The sequence below is a fragment of the Heptranchias perlo genome, chromosome 19, assembly GCF_035084215.1.
Source record: "Heptranchias perlo isolate sHepPer1 chromosome 19, sHepPer1.hap1, whole genome shotgun sequence".
Lineage (NCBI taxonomy): Eukaryota > Metazoa > Chordata > Chondrichthyes > Hexanchiformes > Hexanchidae > Heptranchias > Heptranchias perlo.
In genome coordinates this window covers 2,233,783-2,257,384 of record NC_090343.1, presented here as the reverse complement: position 1 = coordinate 2,257,384, position 23,602 = coordinate 2,233,783, and the positions used below count along the sequence as shown (strand labels likewise).

General features: G+C 41.5%; 1 protein-coding gene across 6 annotated transcripts in view; it reads left to right on the top strand.

Annotated features, from left to right (window-relative positions):
- ralgapb (Ral GTPase activating protein non-catalytic subunit beta) overlaps positions 1–23,602 on the top strand; it is a 112,339-nt gene that overhangs the window by 21,173 nt on the left and 67,564 nt on the right. For 2 of the 6 annotated variants that reach the window (XM_068000154.1, XM_068000153.1), the window contains exons 3-12: positions 92–294; positions 1,375–1,538; positions 4,160–4,346; positions 5,557–5,688; positions 6,328–6,506; positions 10,871–10,915; positions 15,641–15,792; positions 18,655–18,871; positions 19,282–19,317; positions 19,809–20,010. In XM_068000154.1, coding sequence (XP_067856255.1) covers positions 92–294; positions 1,375–1,538; positions 4,160–4,346; positions 5,557–5,688; positions 6,328–6,506; positions 10,871–10,915; positions 15,641–15,792; positions 18,655–18,871; positions 19,282–19,317; positions 19,809–20,010 — 1,517 coding nt within the window. The remainder of the gene's footprint in view (positions 1–91; positions 295–1,374; positions 1,539–4,159; positions 4,347–5,556; positions 5,689–6,327; positions 6,507–10,870; positions 10,916–15,640; positions 15,793–18,654; positions 18,872–19,281; positions 19,318–19,808; positions 20,011–23,602) is intronic. The other 4 variants (XM_068000158.1, XM_068000157.1, XM_068000156.1 and 1 more) reach the window with 3 other exon arrangements.

Below are 23,602 nucleotides of genomic sequence, written 5' to 3'. Positions count from 1 at the left end.
GGCTTAATGGAGCCGCTGAGTTCTAACGGGGTAATTCAGGAAAATGTTTGTAAACAGACACAGTGATATTATGCTTTATACCCTTGGACAGGTAAAATGGACCATGGAGGTGTTGTGTTATGGACTGACTCTGCCTCTGGATGGGGAAACGGTGAAACTGTGTGTGGATGTTTACACTGACTGGATCATGGCTTTGGTGGCTCGCCGTGACTCGATCCCTCAGCCCATTATCAAAGAACCAAATTTATATGTGCAAACTATTCTCAAACACCTACAGAATCTTTTTGTTCCCCGGTAAGTATAAAGATCTTTTAGTGACTTTATTTGAAAGACTTTTTGCTTCGGTGGCAGTGTAAAACGGGCAGTAGCGCAACAGTGCCCATTATCCGACCCGTCTGGTTTTCCTTTCCACGGACTTCAATGGAGAAGGAAGTCGTGTAGGGTATGTAACGGGATCTGCCGCCGCCCGATTTACACCCCGGCAAAGTTGAAAGTTTCATCCTTTATCTTTTAAGAAGTACTCTCAGGTGTATAGAGATTGCAGTTCCTTCAACTTTTCTTTGAAGTCAACTCATGGAATAGAATAGAGCCTATCACAGTAAATACAGACTCCACTGAAGTGTTCAGTAAAAGCAAAGAGCAGAATCAGCAGGTTATAGAGGGATATAGAGTGAGAAGTGAACCAGGACCAAAATAAATATACTATAGTCTGAGTCTTGAACTCAGACCAAAAGGAAGGGTGAGCTAGATTGACTAGTCTTTTGTCATGCCTACTATAATGTACTAAGGTTAGAACTTCATAAAATTCCATTAACATCTTTTTGTCCTGTGTAATCTGGCAACTTTTGTATTTCTGCAACAAAATTAAGCAGATTGGTCTCGTGGCATTACATCCAAAATAACATCATGTGTGAGCTTCCTAGCAGTCAGTTGAAGAACTTAATTGCTAGAGCATTGAACAACCTGGAGTGCACTGTTATGATCCGGAATGCGCTGCCCGAAAGGGTGGTGGAAGCAGATTCAGTAGTACCTTTCAAAAGAGAATTGGATATATATTTGAAGGGGAAAATATTGTAGGATTATGAACTAATTGGATGGCTCTTTCAAAGAGCTGGCACAGGCACGATGGGCCTACTTCTGCGCTGTATGATTCTATGACGTCTCTGCTGCCCATGTTCCTGGTCGGGGAATAATACATGATACAGGGAAAGAGGTGAAGGAATTTAATGGTGCAAACCAAAAAAAAAGATAGAGATTCAATAAAAATTCAGCAATGACTGAAGCCAAACTAAGATGTACTAAAATATTGCAATGGTTCATAATGTGCCGATCCTAACAATGTTTTTTTAAAACAAAATCGTCTTTTGCTTTCAGATCAGAGTCTGCTCACAACCAGATCACACTGTGCCTGCGGGTTCTAGCAGCAGTTCAGAAATTAGCTCGCGAGTCTGCCAACATGTCGAGGGAAACCTGGGAAGTCCTATTGCTCTTCCTACTGCAGATTAATGACACTCTTCTGGCAGCTCCGACAGTTCCAGGTTAGTAGAAAGGCAGCAACCCCAACCTGGGATGTGAGATTGATTAAAACCATTTTCAATACTTTTACATTTTGTAACTACTTTTTAAGTAATCTGAGGTATGACTCCAGCCACTGGAGAGTTTTCCCTCTGATTCCCATTGACTTCAATTTGACTAGGGCTCCTTGGTGCCACACTCGGTCAAATGCTGCCTTGATGTCAAGGGCAATCACTCTCACCTCACCTCTGGAATTCAGCTCTTTTGTCCATGTTTGGACCAAGGCTGATAATTGAGAGTAGACTGATGGGGCGGTAATTGGCCGGATTGGATTTGTCCTGCTTTTTGTGAACAGGACATATCTGGGCAATTTTCCATATTGTCGGGTAGATGCCAGTGTTGTAGCGGTACTGGAACAGCTTGGCTAGAGGCGCAGCTAGTTCTGGAGCACAAGTCTTCAGCACTACAGCCGGGATGTTGTCGGGGCCCATAGCCTTTGCTGTATCCAGTGCACTCAGCCGTTTCTTGATATCACGTGGAGTGAATCGAATTGGCTGAAGACTGGCTTCTGTGATGGTGGGGATATCGGGAGGGGGCCGACATGGATCATCTACTCGGCACTTCTGGCTGAATATGGCAGTGTCATAGGCCCAACCATCTTCAGCTGTTTCATCAATGACCTTCCCTCCATCATAAGGTCAGAAATGGGGATGTTCGCTGATGACTGCACAGTGTTCAGTTCCATTCGCAACCCCTCAGATAATGAAGCAGTCCGAGCCCGCATGCAGCAAGACCTGGAAAACGTCCAGGCTTGGGCTCATAAGTGGCAAGTAACATTCACGCCAGGCAATGACCATCTCCAACAAGAGAGGGTCTAACCACCTCCCCTTGACATTCAATGGCATTACCATCGCTGAATCCCCCACCATCAACAACCTGGGGGTCACCATTGACCAGAAACTTAACTGGACCAGCCATATAAATACTATGGCTACAAGAGCAGGTCAGAAGCTGGGTATTCTATGGCGAGTGACTCACCTCCTGACTCCCCAAAGCCTTTCCACCATCTACAAGGCACAAGTCAGGAGTGTGATGGAATACTCTCCACTTGCCTGGATGAGTGCAGCTCCAACAACACTCAAGCAGCTCAACACCATCCAGGACAAAGCAGCCCACTTGATTGGCACCCCATCCACCACCCTAAACATTCACTCCCTTCACCACCGACACACTGTGGCTGCAGTGTGTACCATCTACAGGATGCACTGCTGCAACTCGCCAAGGCTTCTTTGACAGCATCTCCCAAATCCGCGACCTCTACCACCTAGAAGGACAAGAGCAGCAGGCACATGGGAACAACACCACTTGCACGTTCCCCTCCAAGTCACACACCATCCCGACTTGGAAATATATCGCTGTTCCTTCATCGTCGCTGGGTCAAAATCCTGGAACTCCCTTCCTAACAGCACTGTGGGAGAACCTTCACCACACGGACTGCAGCGGTTCAAGAAGGCAGCTCACCACCACCTTCTCAAGGGCATTTAGGGATGGGCAATATATGCCGGCCTCACCAGCGATGCCTACATCCCATGGACGAATAAAAAAAAGTAATCTGAAGCACTTTTTTCTTCTGCGTTCAACAGTGATAAATCCTAGAAGTAAACCACGTCTGCTCTGTGTGCAAAAATTAAGCTCCCATAAAGTTATGTCGATATTCTTTTACAATCAATTACCTACAACTCTAATTGTTGGAGAGCCTTCATTTCCCCTGACTCATGTGGTGCAGAATAGTTGTGGCCTTGAGCCCATCTTCTGTAATTGATCTCTTGTTGTCAGATAATGTGCTTCACAGTTAACTTCCAGTAGGAAATCTATTCATTGCCCCAGGACATAGAGATCAATGAAGAGGCAGTAAAATCTGTCTGTCCTGGTGCTCCGGAGACACATATTGCCAGGTGAGTTTCTATTATAGACCCCGGTTCTACGTGCCGCTGGTAGAATGTGCTCTCCTCACAGGCTGTCTTCCGGGGTCCAGGACCTGGAATTCATGCGTGTAAACTGGTTGGTTCATCAATTGATCCTGCTTTTGAACAATGAGTTTTCAGAACCATACACTAAACCCCAAAACGGTATGACTTTTGTATATTAAGTCAACAAATTGTGTTTTACCATTTCTTAGTATGTTATTGAAAAGGATTAAAATTAGAGCTAGGCCATTTGGGAGTGAAATCAGGAAGCACTTCTTTCACACAAAAGATAATGGAAATCTGGAACTTGCTCCCCAAAAGTCTCTGGATGCTGGGTCAATTGAAACTTTCAAGACTGAGATCGATAGATTTTTGTTGGGTGGATAGTTTATAAAACCACTGGGTGCTGCATTTTCTTTCAGAGCAGATTTTTTTTAAGTTACTGTAATAGGCGGTACTTTCTACCTTTGTTATCATTAACCATAGAATCTTGCAGCACAGAAGATGACCATTTGGCCCATCATGCCTATGCTGGCTCTTTGAAAGAGTTATCCAATTAGTCCCACTTCCCTGCTGTTTCCCCATAGCTCTGCAAATATTTCATTTTCAAATCTATATCCAATTTTAAAAATTTATTGTGGCTTTAAAAATGTGTATGTTAATTTGCTTCTCTTTAGGAGGACTAGCAGAAAATCTTGCTGATAAGTTAATCGGTGTACTCTTTGAAGTCTGGTTCCTGGCTTGTACACGGTGTTTCCCAACACCACCCTACTGGAAGACTGCTCGAGAAATGTTGGCCAACTGGAGGCATCACCCAGCTGTGGTAGAGCAGTGGAGTAAGGTCATCTGTGCACTGACCTCTAGGTTAGTATCTATAGACATATTTATGTCGTGGACTGCAAAATCAATTTGCCCCATAGCTGGACATAACAGAAAGAATTCAATTAACCTTTTAATAATAAAAACAGAAAATGCTGGAAACACATAACAGGCCAGGGAGAGAAACAGAGTTAAAAGTTTCAGGTCGATGTCCTTTCATCAGAACTGTTTCTCTCTCCACAGATGCTGCCTGACCTGCTGAGTGTTCCCAGCATTCCAGCATTTTCTGTTTTTATTTCAAATTTCTAACATCTGCAGTATTTTGCTTCTTTTTAATCTTTTTATAAGTTGACTTTACATCCATGTGCTTTTCAAAATTAGTGAACTAACTGCAAAAATAACTTGCATTTATATGGTGCCATTAAAGTAAAGAAAGAAACAATTTGCATTTTTATAGCGCCTTTCATGATGTCAGGACGTCCTAAAGCACTTTACAGCCAGTGAAGTACTTTTGAAGTGTAGTCACTGTTGTAATGTAGGAAATGTGGCAGCCAATTTACACACAGTAAGATCCCACAAACAGCAATGAGATAAATAGCCAGATAGTTTTTTTTTAAGTGATGTTCGTTGAGGAATAAATGTTTACCAGGACACCAGGGAGAATTCCCCTGCTCTTCTTCGAATAGTGCCGCAGGATCTTTTGCATCCACCTGAGAGGGCAGACAGGGCCTCGGTTTAACTGCTGCACAGAGCAGCACTCCCTCAGTACTGCACTGGAGTATCAGCCTGGATTTTTGTGCTCAAGTCTCTGGAGTGGGACTTGAACCCTCAGAGGTGAGAGTGCTACCCACTGAGCCACGGCTGACAAAACATCCCAATGGCCTCAACTGAGGCTACTCCAACCATATTTCACTTGAGACCTTTATACGCAGCACAGAGCAGGGAGACTTGCATTCCATTAGTGTGCATTGGATGCAAGCTTGGATCCCAAAGTAAGTGAACCGTATGCTAATCCACTGCACCCCACAGTTGCCTGATTAGGATTTTATTACACCTTGGGTATGTGCTAAATTAGAAATTGTTGCAAGCTAATCATTTAGTGAATATATTTAGAAAATTAAAGTTTAATAAACAATACAGAAACATGATCCCAGGTACACTGAGTAGGAGTAGTTGAGATGTGCAGTTACTACTTTTGGTATAGAACAGAAGCCACTCTTCAATTGCATTTAACTGCTGTTTTTCTTTCTAATAGGCTACTGCGGTTCACCTACGGTCCCTCATTCCCTCCATTCAAAGTTCCTGATGAAGATGCCAACCTGATTCCAGCAGAAATGGACAATGACTGTATTGCACAGACTTGGTTTCGTATTTTGCATATGCTTAGGTGAGAATGTGTAATTTCTCTGTGTGCATGTAAGAGCTGTAAATGTACATGGTCTGCCTTTTAGGCGCTGATACAAACTGACAACACTGTGTCCAAAGTGAGTGGCCTTCCTGATTAGATTAAGTGTTTATCTCCGGTGAAACATTCACTGTGAATGACTTTGCAATCAAAAATTAGCGTACTGTCATAGAACCATAGCAGTATGCAGCCCACTTTGTCTATGTTGGCTGTTTCTTACAGCAATCCAAAAACCAACATACTGCTCTTTCCCACAGCCCTATACCTTCCTCTACTTCAGATGTTTATCCACTTTTCCCTTAAAAGATGCAAAGGTCTCTGCCTCAACTATTGGCTGAGGCAAAGCATTCTGTGGTCCAACAACCATCTGTGATTTTAAATTGACCCCTCATCACTGACACCCCCCCCCCCCCCCCCCAATTAGAGAAAATAGTCTTTCCCTATTCACCCCGTCAAAACCCAATCAGAGTTCATTGGTTACAGCTGAATCTGTTTACATTGGGAAAGTAGTTTTGATTTGTGTGGATAGTGTTCTTATGCAGAGTACATTAAATAAATCGCATCCATTTTGCTCTGTTGGAATTGCATTATCTTTTTTTAAATCCTTTATTATTTCACCAGCAATCCTGTGGATCTGAGTAACCCAGCCATAATAAGCACCACACCAAAATTCCAGGAGCAGCTTTTGAGTGTCAGTGGAATGACCCAGGAAATGATACAGCACCCGTGCCTCAAGCAGCTGCCTCAAATCTTCTTCCGAGCCATGCGTGGTATCAGCTGCCTGGTGGACGCGTTTCTAGGTAACTAGGTTTTTAATGTTTTACTTTAATACTCATTTTAATATTGTCTGTTTTCATTTATTTAAAAAAAGTCTCTCTGGATCAAGCACTATGCCTCAACTAAAACATTGAGCAGACTTTTTCTGCGCCTTAACCAGTGCCACCGTGAACTATGTGCTAACATGTGTCGAGCAGGAGCATGGTGTTCCCTTTTACATCACCTCCCTCACTGTGGAACAATGTCTGGACTTTTGCTTGATACTCCTCTCTAATGGTGAATCACCGTGTAGGTGTTCTCGAACACACATTCATGCTGCACCGTGTTCCAATAAAACACATTGGTGCTCTAAATCACAGCGTCACAGAGGCACCCAGTTGTAATTCGTTGTTTTCTATTGATTCAGCTATGTTATTATAAATTGAAATCTCTTTTCTTTTCCTCTCCCTTTCCTGATCTTGACGGGTGGTAGAGAGCAGGTGAATAGGCTACGCACTCCATGATTTAATCTTATTCTGCTTTCTGATGTTTAGCAATTTTCATCAAATGAAGCAGTTGCATTTTATGTGTATGTATGTGTGTGTGTGTATATAGATATATACAAGCATCTTTTCTGATAACATGCAAAGCAATTCCAAATGAGTACTTTTATTGGATAGTAGGCCATTAAACATCTTGTCATTTATGTTTCCTATATGTAAATAACAATACAATCTCTCCTGTACATTGTGTGCGTAGCACAGGGCTACTTTATATTAAACTAAAATACTAAACATTTCCACCTTTGATTAATCACAGATTTAAAGGGAAGGGAAATATGGGAAAGTTCCAGCTACTTCTTTTTATAAAATAAAAATCATGGTCTACCTGGAATTATTTTTAAAACTCCAACTGGAATAGGATCTCCCTCTCAACTAAGCAGCTCTGCTGAGTTCACTTACGGGACCGTGATTTCAGAAAGGGATGAGAGTCGCTCCAAGGCAGCTCAAACCTAGGAAGCCATAATACAGGCCTGGAATTCTAATAGCAGCAATACAGTTGGACAGAGTACAGAGTATTAATCATGAAATAATAGGAGCTTGCAACATGGGGGTCTTCAATCTGTATATAGACTGGGGACTCAAATTGGCAACGGTAGTTTGGAGGATGAGTTCATGGAATGTATTTGAGACGGCTTCCTAGAGCAATACGTCATGGAACCAACCAGGGAACAGGCTATTTTAGATCTTATGTAATAGGGTTAATTAGTAATCTCACAGTAAAAGAACCTCGGGGAAAGAGTGATCATAATATGATAGAATTTCACATTGAGTTTGATTAATGTACTTAAGTCAGAAAATAAAGACTTAAACTTCAATTAAGCCAATTACATAGGTATGAGGGGTGAGTTATCAAAGGTAGATTGGGAAATTAAATTAAAGGGTTTGACAGTTGAAAATCAATGGCAAACATTTAAAGAAATATTTCAATAGTCTCTACAAATATACATTCCATTGAGAAATAAAAACTCCACGGGTGATGTGATCCACCCGTGGCTAACTAAAGAAGTTAAGGAGAGTATTAGATTGAAAGAAGGGGCCGATAATGTTGCCAAGAAGAGTAATAAGCCTGGGGATTGGGAGAGTTTTAGAAGCTTACAAAGGGCGACCAAAAAATTGATGATAAGGGAGAAAATAGAATATGAAAGTAAACTAGCAAGAAATATAAAAATGGATTGTAAGAGCTTCTACAAGTACGTAAAAAGGAAGAGAGTAGCAAAAGTAAACGTTGGTCCCTTAGAGGCTGAGACAGGAGAAATTATAAATGGGAATCAGGAAATGGCAGATGTGTTAAACAAATATTTTGTGTCTGTCTTCACAGTAAAAGACACAAAAAGCATACCAAAAATAGTAGGGAACTGAGGGGTAAATGAGAGTGAGGAACTTAAAACGATTAATATCACTAGAGAAACTAATGGGACTAAAAGCCAACAAATCCCCTGGACCTGATGGCCTATATCCTAGGGTTTTAAGAGAGGTGGCTGCAGAGATAGTGGATGCATTGGTTTTGATCTTCCAGAATTCCCTCGATTCTAGAACAGTCCCAGTGGATTGGCAGGTATCAAATGTTACCCCGCTATTCAAGAAGGGAGGGAGAGAGAAAACAGGGAACTACAGGCCAGTTAGCCTGATGTTGGTTGTCGGGAAAATGCTGGAATCCGTTATGAAGGAAGTGGTAACAGGGCACTTAGACAATCATAATATGATTAGGCAGAGTCAACATGGTTTTATGGAAGGGAAGTCGTGTTTGACAAATTTATTAGAGTTTATTGAGGATGTAACTAGCAGGGTAGATAAAGGGGAACCAGTGGATGTAGTATATTTGGATTTTTAAAAGGCATTCAATAAGGTGCCACATAAAAGGTTGTTACCCCCAACTCCATGAGTCCTTACCTTGTGTAATATATTAGCATGGATAGAGGATTGGCTAAAAGACACAAAACAAAGAGTAGGGATAAACGGGTCATTCTCGGGTTGGCTGTCTGTAACTAGTGGGGTGCCGCAAGGATCAGTGTTTGGGCCTCAGCTATTTACAATCTATATTAATGACTTAGGTGAAGGGACCTAGTGTAATGTATCCAAGCTTGCTCACGATATAAAGCTAGGTGGCAAAGCAAGCTGTGAGGAGGGCACAAAGAGTCTGCAAAGGGATATAGACAGATATGTGAGTGGACAAGAAGGTGGCAGATGGAATAGAATGTGGGGAAATGTGAGGTAATTCACTTTGGTAGGAAGAATAGAAAAAACACATTTTCTTATGGTGAGAAACTATTAAATATTGGTGTTCAGAGAGATTTGGGTGTCCTCGTGCAAGAAACACAAAGTTAGTATGCAGATACAGCAGGCAATTGGGAAAGCAAATGGCATATTGGCCTTTATTGCAAGGTGGTTGGAGTACAAGATTAAGGAAGTCTTACTCCAGTTGTACAGGACTTTAGTGAGACCTCACCTGGAGTACTGCATACAGTTTTGGTCTCCGTATCTAAGGAAGGATATACTTGCCTTGGAGGTGGTGAAGCGATTAATTCCTAGGATGAGAGGGTTGTCCTATAAAGAGAGATTGAGTAGAATGGGCCTATACTCTCTGAAGTTTAGAAGAATGAGGGGTGATCTCATTGAAACACATAAGATTATGAGAGGGCTTGACAGGGTAGGTGCTGAGAGTTTAGCTAAAGAGTTTACAACTAGGGGCATAGTCGCAGGATAAGGGGTCAGCCATTCAAGACTGAGATGAGGAGGAATTTCTTACGCAGAGGGTTGTGAATCTTTGGAATGCTGTACCCCAGAGAGCTGTGGATGCTGAGTCATTGAATATATTCAAGGCTGAGATAGATAAATTTTTGGACTCTAAGGGAATCAAGGGATGTGGGGATCGGGCGGAAAAGTGGAGTTGAGGTTGAAGATCAGCCATGATCTGATTGAATAGCGGAACAGGCTCGAGGGGCCATATGGCCTACTCCTGCTCCTATTGCTTATGTTCTGCCATCCCCAACCTGTAGGATGGTTTCCTGGAACGGGATAGCTCCACAGCGTCCCTCAGACCGATTTGAAGTCATGCGTCCCGACTGTTTGCAATGAAGCTGCCCCAGGGTATTCCCCATAATCAATGTCACTGGAGTGGCCTAGCAGGGATGGAGACTGTAATTTAGGGCTGTACTCCAGAGCCCCTGGCTCAGCTATAACATTGTTTTTTTTGAAGAGTCAAAGACATTCCTGGTAAAACCATTATTTTTCTTCAATAAAAAGTAATAGAAAGTATATCTTAAGTGCTATATTAAGATAGCAGATGGCTCCTTAAACATTGGTAACATGGGTGGAGAATGTGATAATCCTTCCATACATCTTATTTTCTATGCACTGTGGCCTGTTCTAGAACATGCATATTATGGTGAGTATGCAAATGATCCTCTCCACTATCCTGTCACTGCTAATACTACGCTACTTACACTTCTTGGGCAACTTGTTGCATTGATGTGTATCTGTGCCAATTGAAAGCTGACTCTGACTTTCTGGTGGGTTTCCTTCAATTCTGCTTTTTTGGCTCCTGTCCTTTTTTAGCTGCAACAGAAGCTCCAAATTATTTGGCTGCCGCTTGCTGCTATAATTAGGGTTTTGCTTTCAGTTAAGAGCAGTTTTGTTTTGGTCAATATATGCAAGGTGTATGTCTGGCACTTCCTGAGCTGAATTAAATGCAACTTTTGGATTACTTGGTAAGTAGCTGGAAAAAGGTGATGGTGTCTTCTGTCTTCAGCCAAGTTTTAAGTTTTAGAAACCTTAATTTCGAGCTTCATTTACTGAAAACAACTTGTATATTTTTAAACAGCATCATGCTTCTTTTTGTTTCATAGGCATTGCAAGGACCAATATCATTCGGGAAAGGTTACCCCCTTATGGTATATAGTTTTGAGCATTTGGCAGATTCCATCATTGATCAGTAATATTGGAGCTGGTATGCCAATGCACTCCTCGTTTTCTGCCAATCTGATTTATATTAAACACAAGATTTTTAAAGCTGCAGTATTCTATTTAATAAGGTCGTGCAGATGCAGGCAAGACTCCTATATTTACATAGTTACATTATCTTGCCTGACCTGTAATTGACAACATCATTTCATTTACTGAAAGGCTTATAAATGCAGAGCCATTACAGTACAAGCATGGAGTGCTATATTGTATGTAAAATGGTAAAAATTACAGTCATCTCAGATGTTAAATATGCACTAAATGTGGTGCACTTAAAGTGCTGTTTTCAATTAAATACCAAACTTTGCTGTGTCTGCAGATGTGCTCCCTTGCCATTCGGGGTATTTTGTCATTTGGAGAATTCCATGCACCTACCCCTAGTATCCTACTCAGCTTGTTTTACTAATAATATATTACCCAACATCGCCAGAAGGAGAATAAAGCTCTAAAATGTGTCCAGGTTCCTGTCCATTTCTCTAGTCTTTGCTCTAATTTGCAAAGATGTTTAACTTGACTTGTCACTTAATGGGTTAAATTTAAGGCTACTCAATATCTTTAGATATTGGGGAATTGCAGACCACACTGTGAATGAAACAAGAATTTCCTAATTCTATGTCCATTAAACATCTTGCCTTAATGCAAAGCGTGTGTATTACCTGACTCGTTGTGAGGCAAATTATTTAGTCTGACCCGTTATGGTTTGTATGGTAGTGAAATGTAGAGCAATTGTGTCGTTTTAATTTTATTCCGATGTGAGACATTTTCTAACTTGGCCGTGTATTCAGATATTATCCCACCTACACTGCAGGTTGGTCAAGATCACGCTTCCAAATTACAAGTCATAAAAACTTGTGTAAAGTTATGGCTTGTATAGCAGATTTTACAAAATTTTTGGTAGGAAGAGATCTTTTGTGAACTTTGTTGTTTTGTATAGTGATTTGTTAATATCAAACATCAGTCTACACAATCCACTCAGTGCACATTCTTATCTCCAACTTTCCAACTGGTCTTCACTTTTATCTGTGTGGGCTGTAGAATAGTGGGATTTTTTTTAAATAGCTTTGCAGACCGATCTATAAGAATACTGCATCTTTAAGTTGATTCCACAAAAGTTGACAATGCAGGAGAACACTGATTTTTCTCCTTTTTTCCAATTTTCTGTTTCTTCTTTTGTATATATGAATATTAATTGCTGTATACTGATACTGATGATTCTCATTTCATGGTTCAATGGTATTGCTGACTAAGAACTAGATGGAAGCTGTTGCCACATGCAGTGTAATTACTTGAAAGCTAAATCTGAAATCTTTGCCCCGTTAAGAGGTGGAATTGATATTAGCGAAGTGGCGATATGATCAATATTACTAGGATTTCCATGTTGTATCACTTTTAAAGTCAGTTTTTTCTGCTGCCCCTCCTCCTAAAGGAATTGACTCCCTGCAGGGTACGGAGCACAGGTGCCCTCTGATACCTCAGCAAATTTGTGGGTTTTGACAGTGAGTGTTGGCAGGCTTTTTGATGGTAGGGGACATCACTGATAAGTGGAAAAATGAGGGAATACTTAAAAATGCACGCAGTAGACAACGTGGAAAAAGACTAGGACAAAAGGTAATTGGATATATACTTGAAAAGGAAAAATTTGCAGGGCTATGGGGAAAGAGCTGGGGAGAGGGACTAATAGCCTAGCTCTTTCAAAGAACTGGCACAGGTATGGTGGGCTGAATGACCACCTCCAGTCCTGTATCATTCTGTGAGTTTAGCCTTATGGTTCCTTGTGACGCTCGAGTGTGCAGCCTTTAAAATGTGAAATTTAATTGGGCAGTATTTTGGAGCATCATTGTGTGGTGCCATGGCAGTGGAGGTAGTTTTATTTCCTCTACACGGTTACTAATCTCTATTGTACTGCTAGGAGGAACGTAGTAACAGGCGTAGGCCATTCATCCCCTTGACCCTGTTCTGCCATTCAATTAGATCATGGCTGATTTGTATCTCAACTCCATTTGATCCATATCCCTCGATACCCGTACCTAATAAAAGTCTATGAATCTTGGCCTTGGAAATTTCAATTGACCCCCAGCATCCATAGCTTTTTTGGGGGAGGAGGGAAAAAGTTCTAGATTTCCACTACCCTTTGTGTAAAAAAAAAAGTGCTTCCTGATTTCATGCCTAAATGGCCAGACTCTTATTTTAAGATTATGTCCTTTTAGTTCTGGATTCTCCCACCAGAGGAAATAGTTTCTTTGTGTCTACCCTATCGAATCCCCTCATCATTTTAAAGACCTTGATTGGAGCATCCGTCAACCTTCTGAACTCAAGGGAATACAAGCTAAGTTTATGCAACCTGTCTTCGTACTTTAACCCTTAAAGCTCTAGTATAATTCTGGTGACTCTGCGCTGTACCCTCCTCCAAGGCCAATGTACCTTCCTGTGGTTCAGTGCCCAAAACTGAATTCAGTACTCCAGATGGGGTCTGATCAAGGCTTTGTACAGCTGAAGCATTGCTTCCTCACTTTTTAAATCCGGCCCCTTTGACATAAAGGTCAACATTTCATTAACCTGTTTGATTACTTTAACTCCCTCCACAGGTAGAAAATGAGCGGAGGCTAGGTATCTTCCTGTGAATGGGAGGGTAGTTGGATGCAGAAATGTCCCTGGTCAACTATGCTTAAGAGGAGATAAATATGGATGAAGAATGGCCTATCTTAGCTCATCTGTCTGAAAAAGCTCGTCGCCCCATCATATCATCCTGAGACACTTTCACGTTGGTGCTTGTCTGGATCACAGGACAGTGGTGTCCGTACATTTCCTCCCCGCGATTATGCGGCTAAAATTGGCTCCCTTATCCCTGACAAACTCGGACCTACTTTTTCATAGGTCTGCAATCCTGCTGTCAGAATGATGGCATGCATATAACACACTCCCCTGGTTCAAACTAAATCAAAATCAGTGAGAAATCATCTCAGCTATGCCTTTAGTGACGCCAAGGTTTTATTAGCCTATCGTACACCATGTTTCTTAAAAAAAAATAATTTAGGTTCAAGTCTGTTGAATCAGACACAACTACATATATATCTAAAAAATCAATTTAATCTTTATTTGGGACAGATTTCAAGTATAACAGCAAAGCAGCAACATTTCACGGCAGTAGGAAGACTTCACACTACATTCCGCTATGAGGCAAACTTATCTAAAACAGGACACAGCAATAACAATAAAAGTATCTCTGTCCTGGGAGCCACACCAGCCAAGGTTTCTGCTGTGGATGATTCCCCGTAGCTCAGCTTCTGGATGCAGACCCTCTCCCTTTATACCTTTCTTACATGCCTACACCCTACCTGGGAATGCATTGCAAGTGTTAGTCACTCTGCATTAAGAAGCATCAGTCCTAAATTTGCCTTTCAATATTTTGAAATTGTCGTGCTGTTGAATTTACCTTTAAAGTAGTTCCAGATTTACCTTTATTTTTACTGTCTTACATTCCCTCTAGAGAGTCCCATCTCAGTTGCCTTCCTTCAAGGTTGAAGAGCCCAAGTTTCCCAGTCTTTCATTTATTATTCATCTAACACTAGGGATCAGCCTCATGGAAAATATGTAAATAGAAATCAGGTGCTGCAACAGAGGACCGGGGTCACTTTAGATCTCTCTGATTGGATGGATGAACTAAGATGGGCCGAATGACCTTCCTCTTCCTTAATTATTTTGTGATCTTCTCTGTTCTGCCTCCAGGATTTGAATGTTTCTCTTGTTGTCTCAGCGCACCTCATAGTGACCAGCTGAATACAACATTGACACGGTGCAGCTCAGACACAGTAGTGTGGGGCTTGGGGGAGGGGTTAGGAAGCATGCAAAAAGGATTCACACCTTCATGTATTACCCAACTGATTAAACTGGCAGCCATGTGATTACCACAAAGTAGTGTAGCCATCATGCTATAACAGTTGTGTAACTTCAATAAGCTCGCAATAACGAGGCAGTGATTCAGACAGTTCATGAACTATGTGGAAAAACAAACCTGCTGCCTAATTATTGCTTATAGAACTGCAGGTAAACTGCTGCTTTTATGTAGCTGCAAAACTGTTTCCACTTCACAGTGACACAAAAGCAACAGTATAACTCCAGCAAATCTCTCTGGACAGGAATGGGGCAAGGCCTGGCTGGGACTCACTCTGTAACTATCTGTCTGAGAACGGCAGCTGCAGTATAAATTAATCATTGTGCACAGACCAGTATTCTAGGTGTCCACTGCATCCTTGAATCTCCATATAAAAGAGTTAACTTGTGAGAAGAGATTTTTTTTCCCAGGTAGGATAGAACTAACTAAAGGCCTTAGAATTTGAACAAACTGTCAGCAAATAATGAATTGCTTCCCTGACCAAATCTTCATGGTGCCACAGTTGCCTAATTGAGATTTATGGCTCTGTACAGCACCCAGGAAGATACATTCCTTCGAAAGAAAAACTTATTAACAAAAAAATGTCACGTGTTGCATCGGTGAAGCCAGCTATTTTAGTCAGCTGTTACTGTTGCTGTATCCTACAAGCTACCCTGCACTAAATGTTTCCTCCTCAAATCGTTACTAAACCGGTGGGGCAGATTTTGTTTTGAAGAGCTGGGAGGTAATGGCGGATGTTTTGTGCACCTGTTTTCCTTTACAGGTATTTCGCGGCCACGTTCTGACAGTGCTCCCCCTACTCCAGTGAATAGGCTCAGCATGCCGCAGGCGAGCAGTACAATGAACACAACACCCCCTCACAGCAGGAGAGTGCGATCTGTCACTGTTACAAAGGCAACTGTTAAAACAGGCTCAGTAAGTTGGTGCCTTTTTGCTTTTTCTTTTAGTTTGATATTGTAGCCATTCCTCTGGTCACTCCAGGCCTTTCAGGTACCTACTGTGGCGGCATGGACCTGTAGTTTTCATCCATACCATCTCCTGCGCCACTCTGGCTCACCACCCAGAAAAAGCATAAAGTTTGGAATGAAGAAAGGTCATTTGGACCATCATAGAACCATAGAATGGTTACAGCACAGAAGGAGGCCATTCGGCCCATCGAGCCCGTGCCGGCTCCTTGCAAGTGCAATCCAGTTAGTCCCATTCCCCTGCTCTTTCCCCATAGCCCTGCAAATTTTCTCCCTTCAAGTATTTATCCAATTCCTTTTTGAAAGCCATGATTGAATCTGCTCCCACCACCCTTTCAGGCAGTACATTCCAGATCACAACCACTTGCTGTATAAAGAAGTTTTTTCTCATGTCGCCTTTGGTTCTTTTGCCAATCACCTTAAATCTGTGTCCTCTGGTTCCCGACTTTTCAGCCAACGGGAACAGATTCTCTTTATTTACTTTACCTAAATCCTTCATGATTTTGAATCCTTCTATCAAATCTCCTTTCAACCTTCTCTGCTCGAAGGAGAACAACTCCAGCTTCTCCAGTCTGTGCACGTAACTGAAGTCCCTCATCCCTGGAACCATTCTAGTAAATCTTTTCTGCACCCTCTCTAAGGCCTTCATATCCTTCCTGAAGTGCGGTGCCCAGAATTGGACACAATACTCCAGTTGTGGCCGAACCAGTATTTTATAAAGGTTCATCACAACCTCCTTGCATTTGTACTCTATGCCTCTATTTATAAAGCCCAGGATCCCGTATGCTTTTTTAACTGCTTCCTCAACCTGTCCTGCCACCCTCAAAGATTTGTGCACATATACCTCCAGGTCTCTCTGTTCCTGCATCCCCTTTAGAATTGTACCATTTAGCTTATATTGCCTCTCCTTGTTCTTCCTGCTAAAATGTATCACTTCGCACTTCTCTTCGTTAAATTTCATCTGCCATGTGTCTGCCCATTCCACCAGCCTGTCTATGTCCTCTTGAAATCTATTACTATCCTCCTCACTGTTTACTACACTTCCAGGTTTTGTGTCATCTGCAAATTTTGAAATTGTGCTCTGTACATGCCTGCTCCTTACATACACGACTCCCACCCAAAAGCGCAATGGTCTCTCTTCCTGATCCAGAGGAGCAGGAAGCAAAGATTAGGGGTAAATGGATGTTGTCTGGATTGGCAGGATGTAGATGTATTGCAGGGATCTGTTTTGGAACTTCTTGTTTTCCATTTATGGAAATGATTTGGATATGGGCACTCAAGGAATGATAGCGGAGTTTGCTGTTCCCAAATTAGGGGGCATAAGAAATTGTGAGGAAGACATGGGAGTGGGCAGGATGGCCATTGCAGTTTCAACATCGAGAACTATGAAGTATATTTTGGAGGGAAAAGAACAGTGAGAGGAAGTATACTTTTAAGCAAGAAGACTCAACAGAGCAGAGAAACAGAGATCCAGGGGTGCAGATACATAAATCTTTAAAGGTTGGAGTGCAGGTGGAAAGGGCCATGAAAAAGACAAATGAGATTCTGGGTTTTAGTTGGAGCAAGGAAGTGATGTTGAATTTGTACGAGACATTGGTTAGGCCGCAGTTGGAATATTGCATGCAACTGTGGGCACCACATTATAGGAGGGATGTTGAAGCCATGGAAAGGGCACAGTAAAAATTCACTAGAATGATACTTGGAATGCGAGGTTATAGTTATAAGGAAAGGCTCAAAAATGGATCTTTTTTCACTAGGAAAGAGAAGGTTAAGTGTGAATCTAATCAAGGTTTTCAAAATGTTGAAAGATTTTGAGACGGTAAATCATGAAAAATTGTTTCACTGGTTGGTGAATCATTAGTGGGGGGGCACAGACTCCAGAAGAATGGGGGGGAGTGGCAGGAAGTTAGATTTTTTTCAACACAGTGTTATTAGAACATGAAATGCTTTAGCACAAAGGGCTAGTGAGGTAGAGACGATAGCATTTAAAAGGGAATTGGATGAGTAGTTGAAAAAGAATACAAGAAGGATATGGGAAAGGGCAGGGAAATGAGATTATAGATAGATTTAGTTGAAGAGTAATGTGATGGGCCAAATAGCAGCGTCCTGTGTAATTTCTATAATTCTGTGATCAACAGGTGAATTAATTGAATCTGTTGTTATCTCTATAACCCACAGTCCACTTTATCAACAGATAGAGATCCAGATCCATTTTAAGGATATCAGTTGTCTGAGAACTAACTTTTTCTGATAGTTGTATGGGTGTGGGGACAGAGCAAAGGATATGTAAATCCTGCAAGAGAGGCAAGGAGCGTCTCAATCTCAGATTCTCAGCCTTCTTAATTCCATCAGCTGGCTAAATCTAATTCAAGGTTGTGTTGTGTTGTGAATGTTATTTAAATAACTACAGTCAAAGTGCAATTTTTTGTAACGTCGGAGATGCTATCTTTCACATGAGATGCTCGGTTTATGATTCAAATGGACATCAAAGATCCTATGGCCAAAGAGCAGGGGAGTCCTTCTGGTGTCTTGGCCAACATTCATTCCCTCAACTAATGCTGCCAAACACAGATTAACGGATATTTTTGAGACGTGATGAGATGTTCTACAAGTGATTTCTTATTGATACATACACATGATTGTGTGTATAGGCTAAGTACAGTTGCCTTTTTATTTGCTCGTGTTTAATGATCCGTGTCCAGTTGCAACTTTAAGGTTGCCTTTGCCAATTGATCCTAATTGAAAGCATGTACTTTGTAGTGTTTCCTAATGATTGTGTGCGTGTTTCTTTTTAATCCTTCCACCTTGCTAGGGCAGTACTGCACATCCTCCCAAAGTCACGCATCAGACGTCCACCACTTCTCCACTGTCCAGCCCAAACCAGACCAGCTCAGAGCCGAGACCTCTGCCTGCTCCTACTCGACCCAAGGTCAACAGTGTGCTGAATCTGTTTGGTCAGTGGCTGTTCGATGCAGCCCTAGTTCACTGCAGACTGCACAATGGCATGAACAGGGATAGCAGTATGACAGGTAAGGCAGCCAAAAATCTTTCACTTCATTCTTACCTGCCACCTGCAAATTGCAAAATAAAATGTAGCTTAAAAAAAATCATTGACAGTCTGTGTACTCTTAATTTAGTTTACAGTCCAGATTTATTAAACCCTAATCTAATTTAACATCAGTGTTTCCCTGATTTATTTATTTCTTTTTGCATATTTTTTTGCATGTTAGTTGTCAAATTCATGGCTTTTACCTGGTTGCCAGTCTTTTTATATGTAGTGCCCAGTCTACCCCTCAAAACTTTGAATTTTAATTTTTAAAACAAAAACAGAACAAAGCTGCTTATGACTGAAGCTAAAACAAAAACTAATCATCTTAAAGATATTATAACTACTGCTGTCCTTTGATTTGTTTCCATTTTTATTTCTATTATCTTGCAGCATCTTTTATCCAAATTCTTCTTTCTTATAAATCTTGTAAGTAGGAAAAGTAGATTCTATTTTAATTGCAGTCAGCTGTTTTATGATTTTTGCCATAAGCCATTCCTTTTTCTTATAATTGCTCCAGCTGTTTTTCTCTAACATCTGCCTCCTGTCATTGTTGCACTGTTTGGGGGAGATAACTTCATTCACCGTTCTGTGTGTTTCTCTTGAATGGGGGAGGAGTGTTGCCAAGCCTAATAATCTGCTCTTCTGCAGGTGCTTGTTTTTATCCAATCATGCTCATTTCTCCTGCTATTTTTGTGTCACGTCATAAACCTCTGAGACTGTGCACTAACCATTTTAAATATTTTATATAATTCTCTTTGGTTTGTTCTATTAAGTTCCAGTTTTGTAAACTTACTGTTCTGGGTTTTTTTTTTGTATGTACACATAATGCATGAGTTGGTTCTGTTTGGCAATGTGATGGTAAAACGGTTGCTTCGCGCGAGCAACTTGTGATCCCCGTAACCTCTTCCTCAACACAGGTATTACGACTCCAGCAGGACTGGACGTCCGACGGAAGCCCTCCCAGATATCCACTGAAAATATGGTTGCCAATCCGCTCTTTGATGCCAATGAATTTCCAGATAACTATGAAGCGGGCAGGGCTGAGGCCTGTGGAACACTCTGCCGAATCTTCTGCAGTAAGAAGACTGGGGAGGAGATCCTTCCAGTGTACCTGTCCAGGTGCTGTTTCTTTTTACCAGTCAAGCTCCGTACTATAACTGTAACAAACCATTGTGCCTTAACTGCAAATGTTTCTTCTAAACCAGCCATGACTGTTGTCGTGATCAACTGGGCTGTTTCCAGTTTTGGGTTCAGTGTCCTTATGTCCCGCCCCTTTTACACCCTCTCTTTCCCCCCCCGATTTTTACTTTCCATTGACTTCAGTTGCACATAAAACAGGAGGCCAATCCGATCGCGTCAGTTTCCCACCAGGCAGGTTAAAGGGTTAGGTTAAAATTATCCCCTAAAGTGCACTGGTTTACAGTGCTTATTGACATGAAAATGAAGTATAACTTAGGAGTCCAGGTGAGATTTGATACGGAGTGCACACAAGCCAAGTGATGCGGGACCTTCTCCAATAGACCGTTTTTCACTCTCTCACACCGCTTGGAATTTCTGTAACACCAGCCCAGTGCAAAGCCACATCTTAGAAGTGCCTCAAGCACTTATGGGAACTTTGAAAACTTCATATTGAATCCTTTTAATGTTGGGACAAAGCAGAGAGTCCTGCCTGCACCCTCCCAACACGGAAAATAGCGACACAAAGATTGCATCTCTGGACGTATGTAACTGCCACTGAATTTAGTTTCTACAGTCCAGCCAATCCATGACTTTCTTAGTTAGAAGTTGGTGACCGTTATGAAAGGGAAGTACAAAAATAAGCTAATATTTTACCATACTAATTGTTTATATTTTAATTGATATGACTCCAAGCCTAGTTAAAGTAGTATAAACTTGTACAGTACAATTATTTCAGCCAAACAGACACCTCTGGACAGGATCTAGATTGTCAAGTGATGAATTTAATTTTCATCTTTCAAAATAAAATATGGAAGGGGATCTACAAGCAAATACTTAATGGTATTTTGCTGCAACCTTCTTTGGATCTTCTCATGTTTCCCGATCGCGCAGCCAATTTATCCTGAGTAGCTGAGTCATATGGACTAGCAAACGTCCTAAGTTCAACCCCAGTCTGTACTGAGTTAGCTAATTATCTTGAGTGTTAGGTGTGCTACAACTGGCCTCATTGCCTCAAGTGTCTCAAGCATAAGGAGGGGAAAATCAGCCAGGTGATACTCCTAGTTACTATCCACTGACCCCTGCTGGGAATGCCCCTGCAGTAGAGCAGGAGGAGATAAAAATGTCAAGGACAACGAAGGCTACTTTTGTCAAATTTTGTTTGATAACGCTCCTGTGAAGTGCCTTGGAACGTTTTACTACTTTAACGGCACTATATAAATGCAAGTTGTTGTGTGCAAATTTCTCCCAAGTCTTTATCACCACACATTATACCAATTATAAGACAGCTAAAATCATGTTTGCATATTCTCAAACTTCCACAGTTATCTGCCCAGAAGTGTTTACAGCATATATCTCTGGCTAAATTGGAGTTCCACAGAAACAGAGCTTTAATGTTTTGTATAATTAGTATATCTGTGTCAATATGAAGTTAAAATATTGGCAGCGCTTCTTAACATTTGATCTCCTTACAGTTTTACCTGTGTAGGGCATGTGAATTGTTATCACTTAAATCTACTCTGAAATTGTCACTTTCAGTATCTCCAAGACTTGTGCAAAATTCTGGTCCTTGGGCAGAAAGTACTGCTACAACATTAAATGTAAAAGTCCATGGAATTTAGGAACAGGAGTAGGCCATTTAGCCCCTCGAGCCTGTACTGCCACTCAGTGAGATTGTGGCTGAACTGTGACCTAACTCCATACACCTGCCTTAGCCCCATATCCCTTAATACCTTTGGTTAACAAAAATCTATCAATCTCTAATTTAAAATTAACAATTGAGCTAGCATCAACTGCCGTTTGCGGAAGAGAGTTCCAAACTTCTACCACCCTTTGTGTGTAGAAGTGTTTCCTAACTTCACTCTGGAAGTCCTGGCTCTAATTTTTAGGCGGTGTCCCCTAGACCAGCAGAAATAACTTCTCTCTATCTACCCTATCAGTCCCCCTTAATAGCTTGAAAACTTCGATCAAATCACCCCTTAATCTTCCAAATTCCAGGGAATACAACCCTAGTTTGTGTAATGTCTCCTCAGAATTTAACCCTTGGAGTTCAGGTATCATTCCAGTAAATCTACGCTGCACTCCCTCCAAGACCAATGTATCCTTCCTAAGGTGTGGTGCCCAGAACTGAACACAGTACTCCAGGTGCGGTCTAACCAGAGCTTTGTATAGCTGTAGCATAACTTCTGCCCCCTTGTATTCTAGCCCTCTAGATATAAAGGCCAGCATTCCATTAGCCTTTTTGATTATTTTTGTCACAGGCTATTGCACTGTGACAAACCACTTGCCTTAAGCATGAGCAAGAAATGACACTCGTTTGACTCAATTGTAATTATTTTTTGATTTGTCTCATCTTTCGTTGTAAATAAATCTGTACAGCTGTTTCTCCTCATCAAAGCCTGCTTACTGAAAATGGCAACACAAGTGCCATTTGATCACTAAATTGCTACAGGTGAGCTGCAGGTTCAATTCACTCTCTGACTCCCAGCCTGAGTTCCTAATATCAACTGTGTTGTTTAGTGGAGCTCTTTCCATGCAGGGGAATATATTTAGTCCTGGATCAGAGTCGCAGACTCACTAGTGATTTATTCAATGCGGCTCTGAGCCGTTTACTCATTGGGCTAGGAGAAGTTGAAGGGAATTCCTATTGTTAAACTGCAGGTACAATTCATATACCGCTGTGCTGGGAAGTTGTTTCTCTGTACATTTTTAAGCAGGTTGCATCACAATTTGCAGCTGGAGACAGCTGTAATGACCACAGATGTCTCATAAATTTTAAACCTGGTCAATGCTGGGACCACATAAACGAGGATCGATTCCACCAGGCTCTAAGTAAGTAATTCTATGATACTGTAGCTCTACAGTTTATGGCAATCCTTAAAATTTAGGGCCAGCACATTGGCTGCAGAGCAAGGGCAGACAGATGCAGGTTTGAGTCTAGTTTCGGCATATTGAGCAGAGAAGTTGTGGCGCCTCTTGATAGGGCAGGCCAAGTTGAAGTAGCAATCCTGCTGAGGGGGGAAGCATCAAGACGATTAGTTTGGCAGCTGCATTCTCTCTGTGTACTTGTGCTGCACTTTATCCTCAATCACCTTAATTTGGGTGTGCCTGGTCTCTTAAGTATTTTAAAGACCTGCATCACATTCTTCTCCAAGGAAACCAGGTTAATTTCTTTGTCTTCGTACATTTAAGTCCTCGAATCATCGTTTCGGTGTGTTTTTTAACTGTTTCCAATACATAGGTTATTTCTTGAAGGTGCAATGCTCAAATTTTACATTATTCCAAACAGCCTCACCAGTAAGCACGGTTAGAATAACTTGTTTAGAATTGGTCAAATGCCCTTGGGATGCATCCTAGCATTTAGTTAGCCCTGCTGATACCCAAACTTAACACTGATTAGATATTCTAAGTGGAGGGTAATCGCACCCAAATCCATCTCCTTTTTTTCTTTCCACCTCTGCTAAAGGCCCCTTCAAGGGGAGGCACTTAATTGTGTCTTCGTGGGGCTAGACCTACCTGGCCCTACATTTAAACT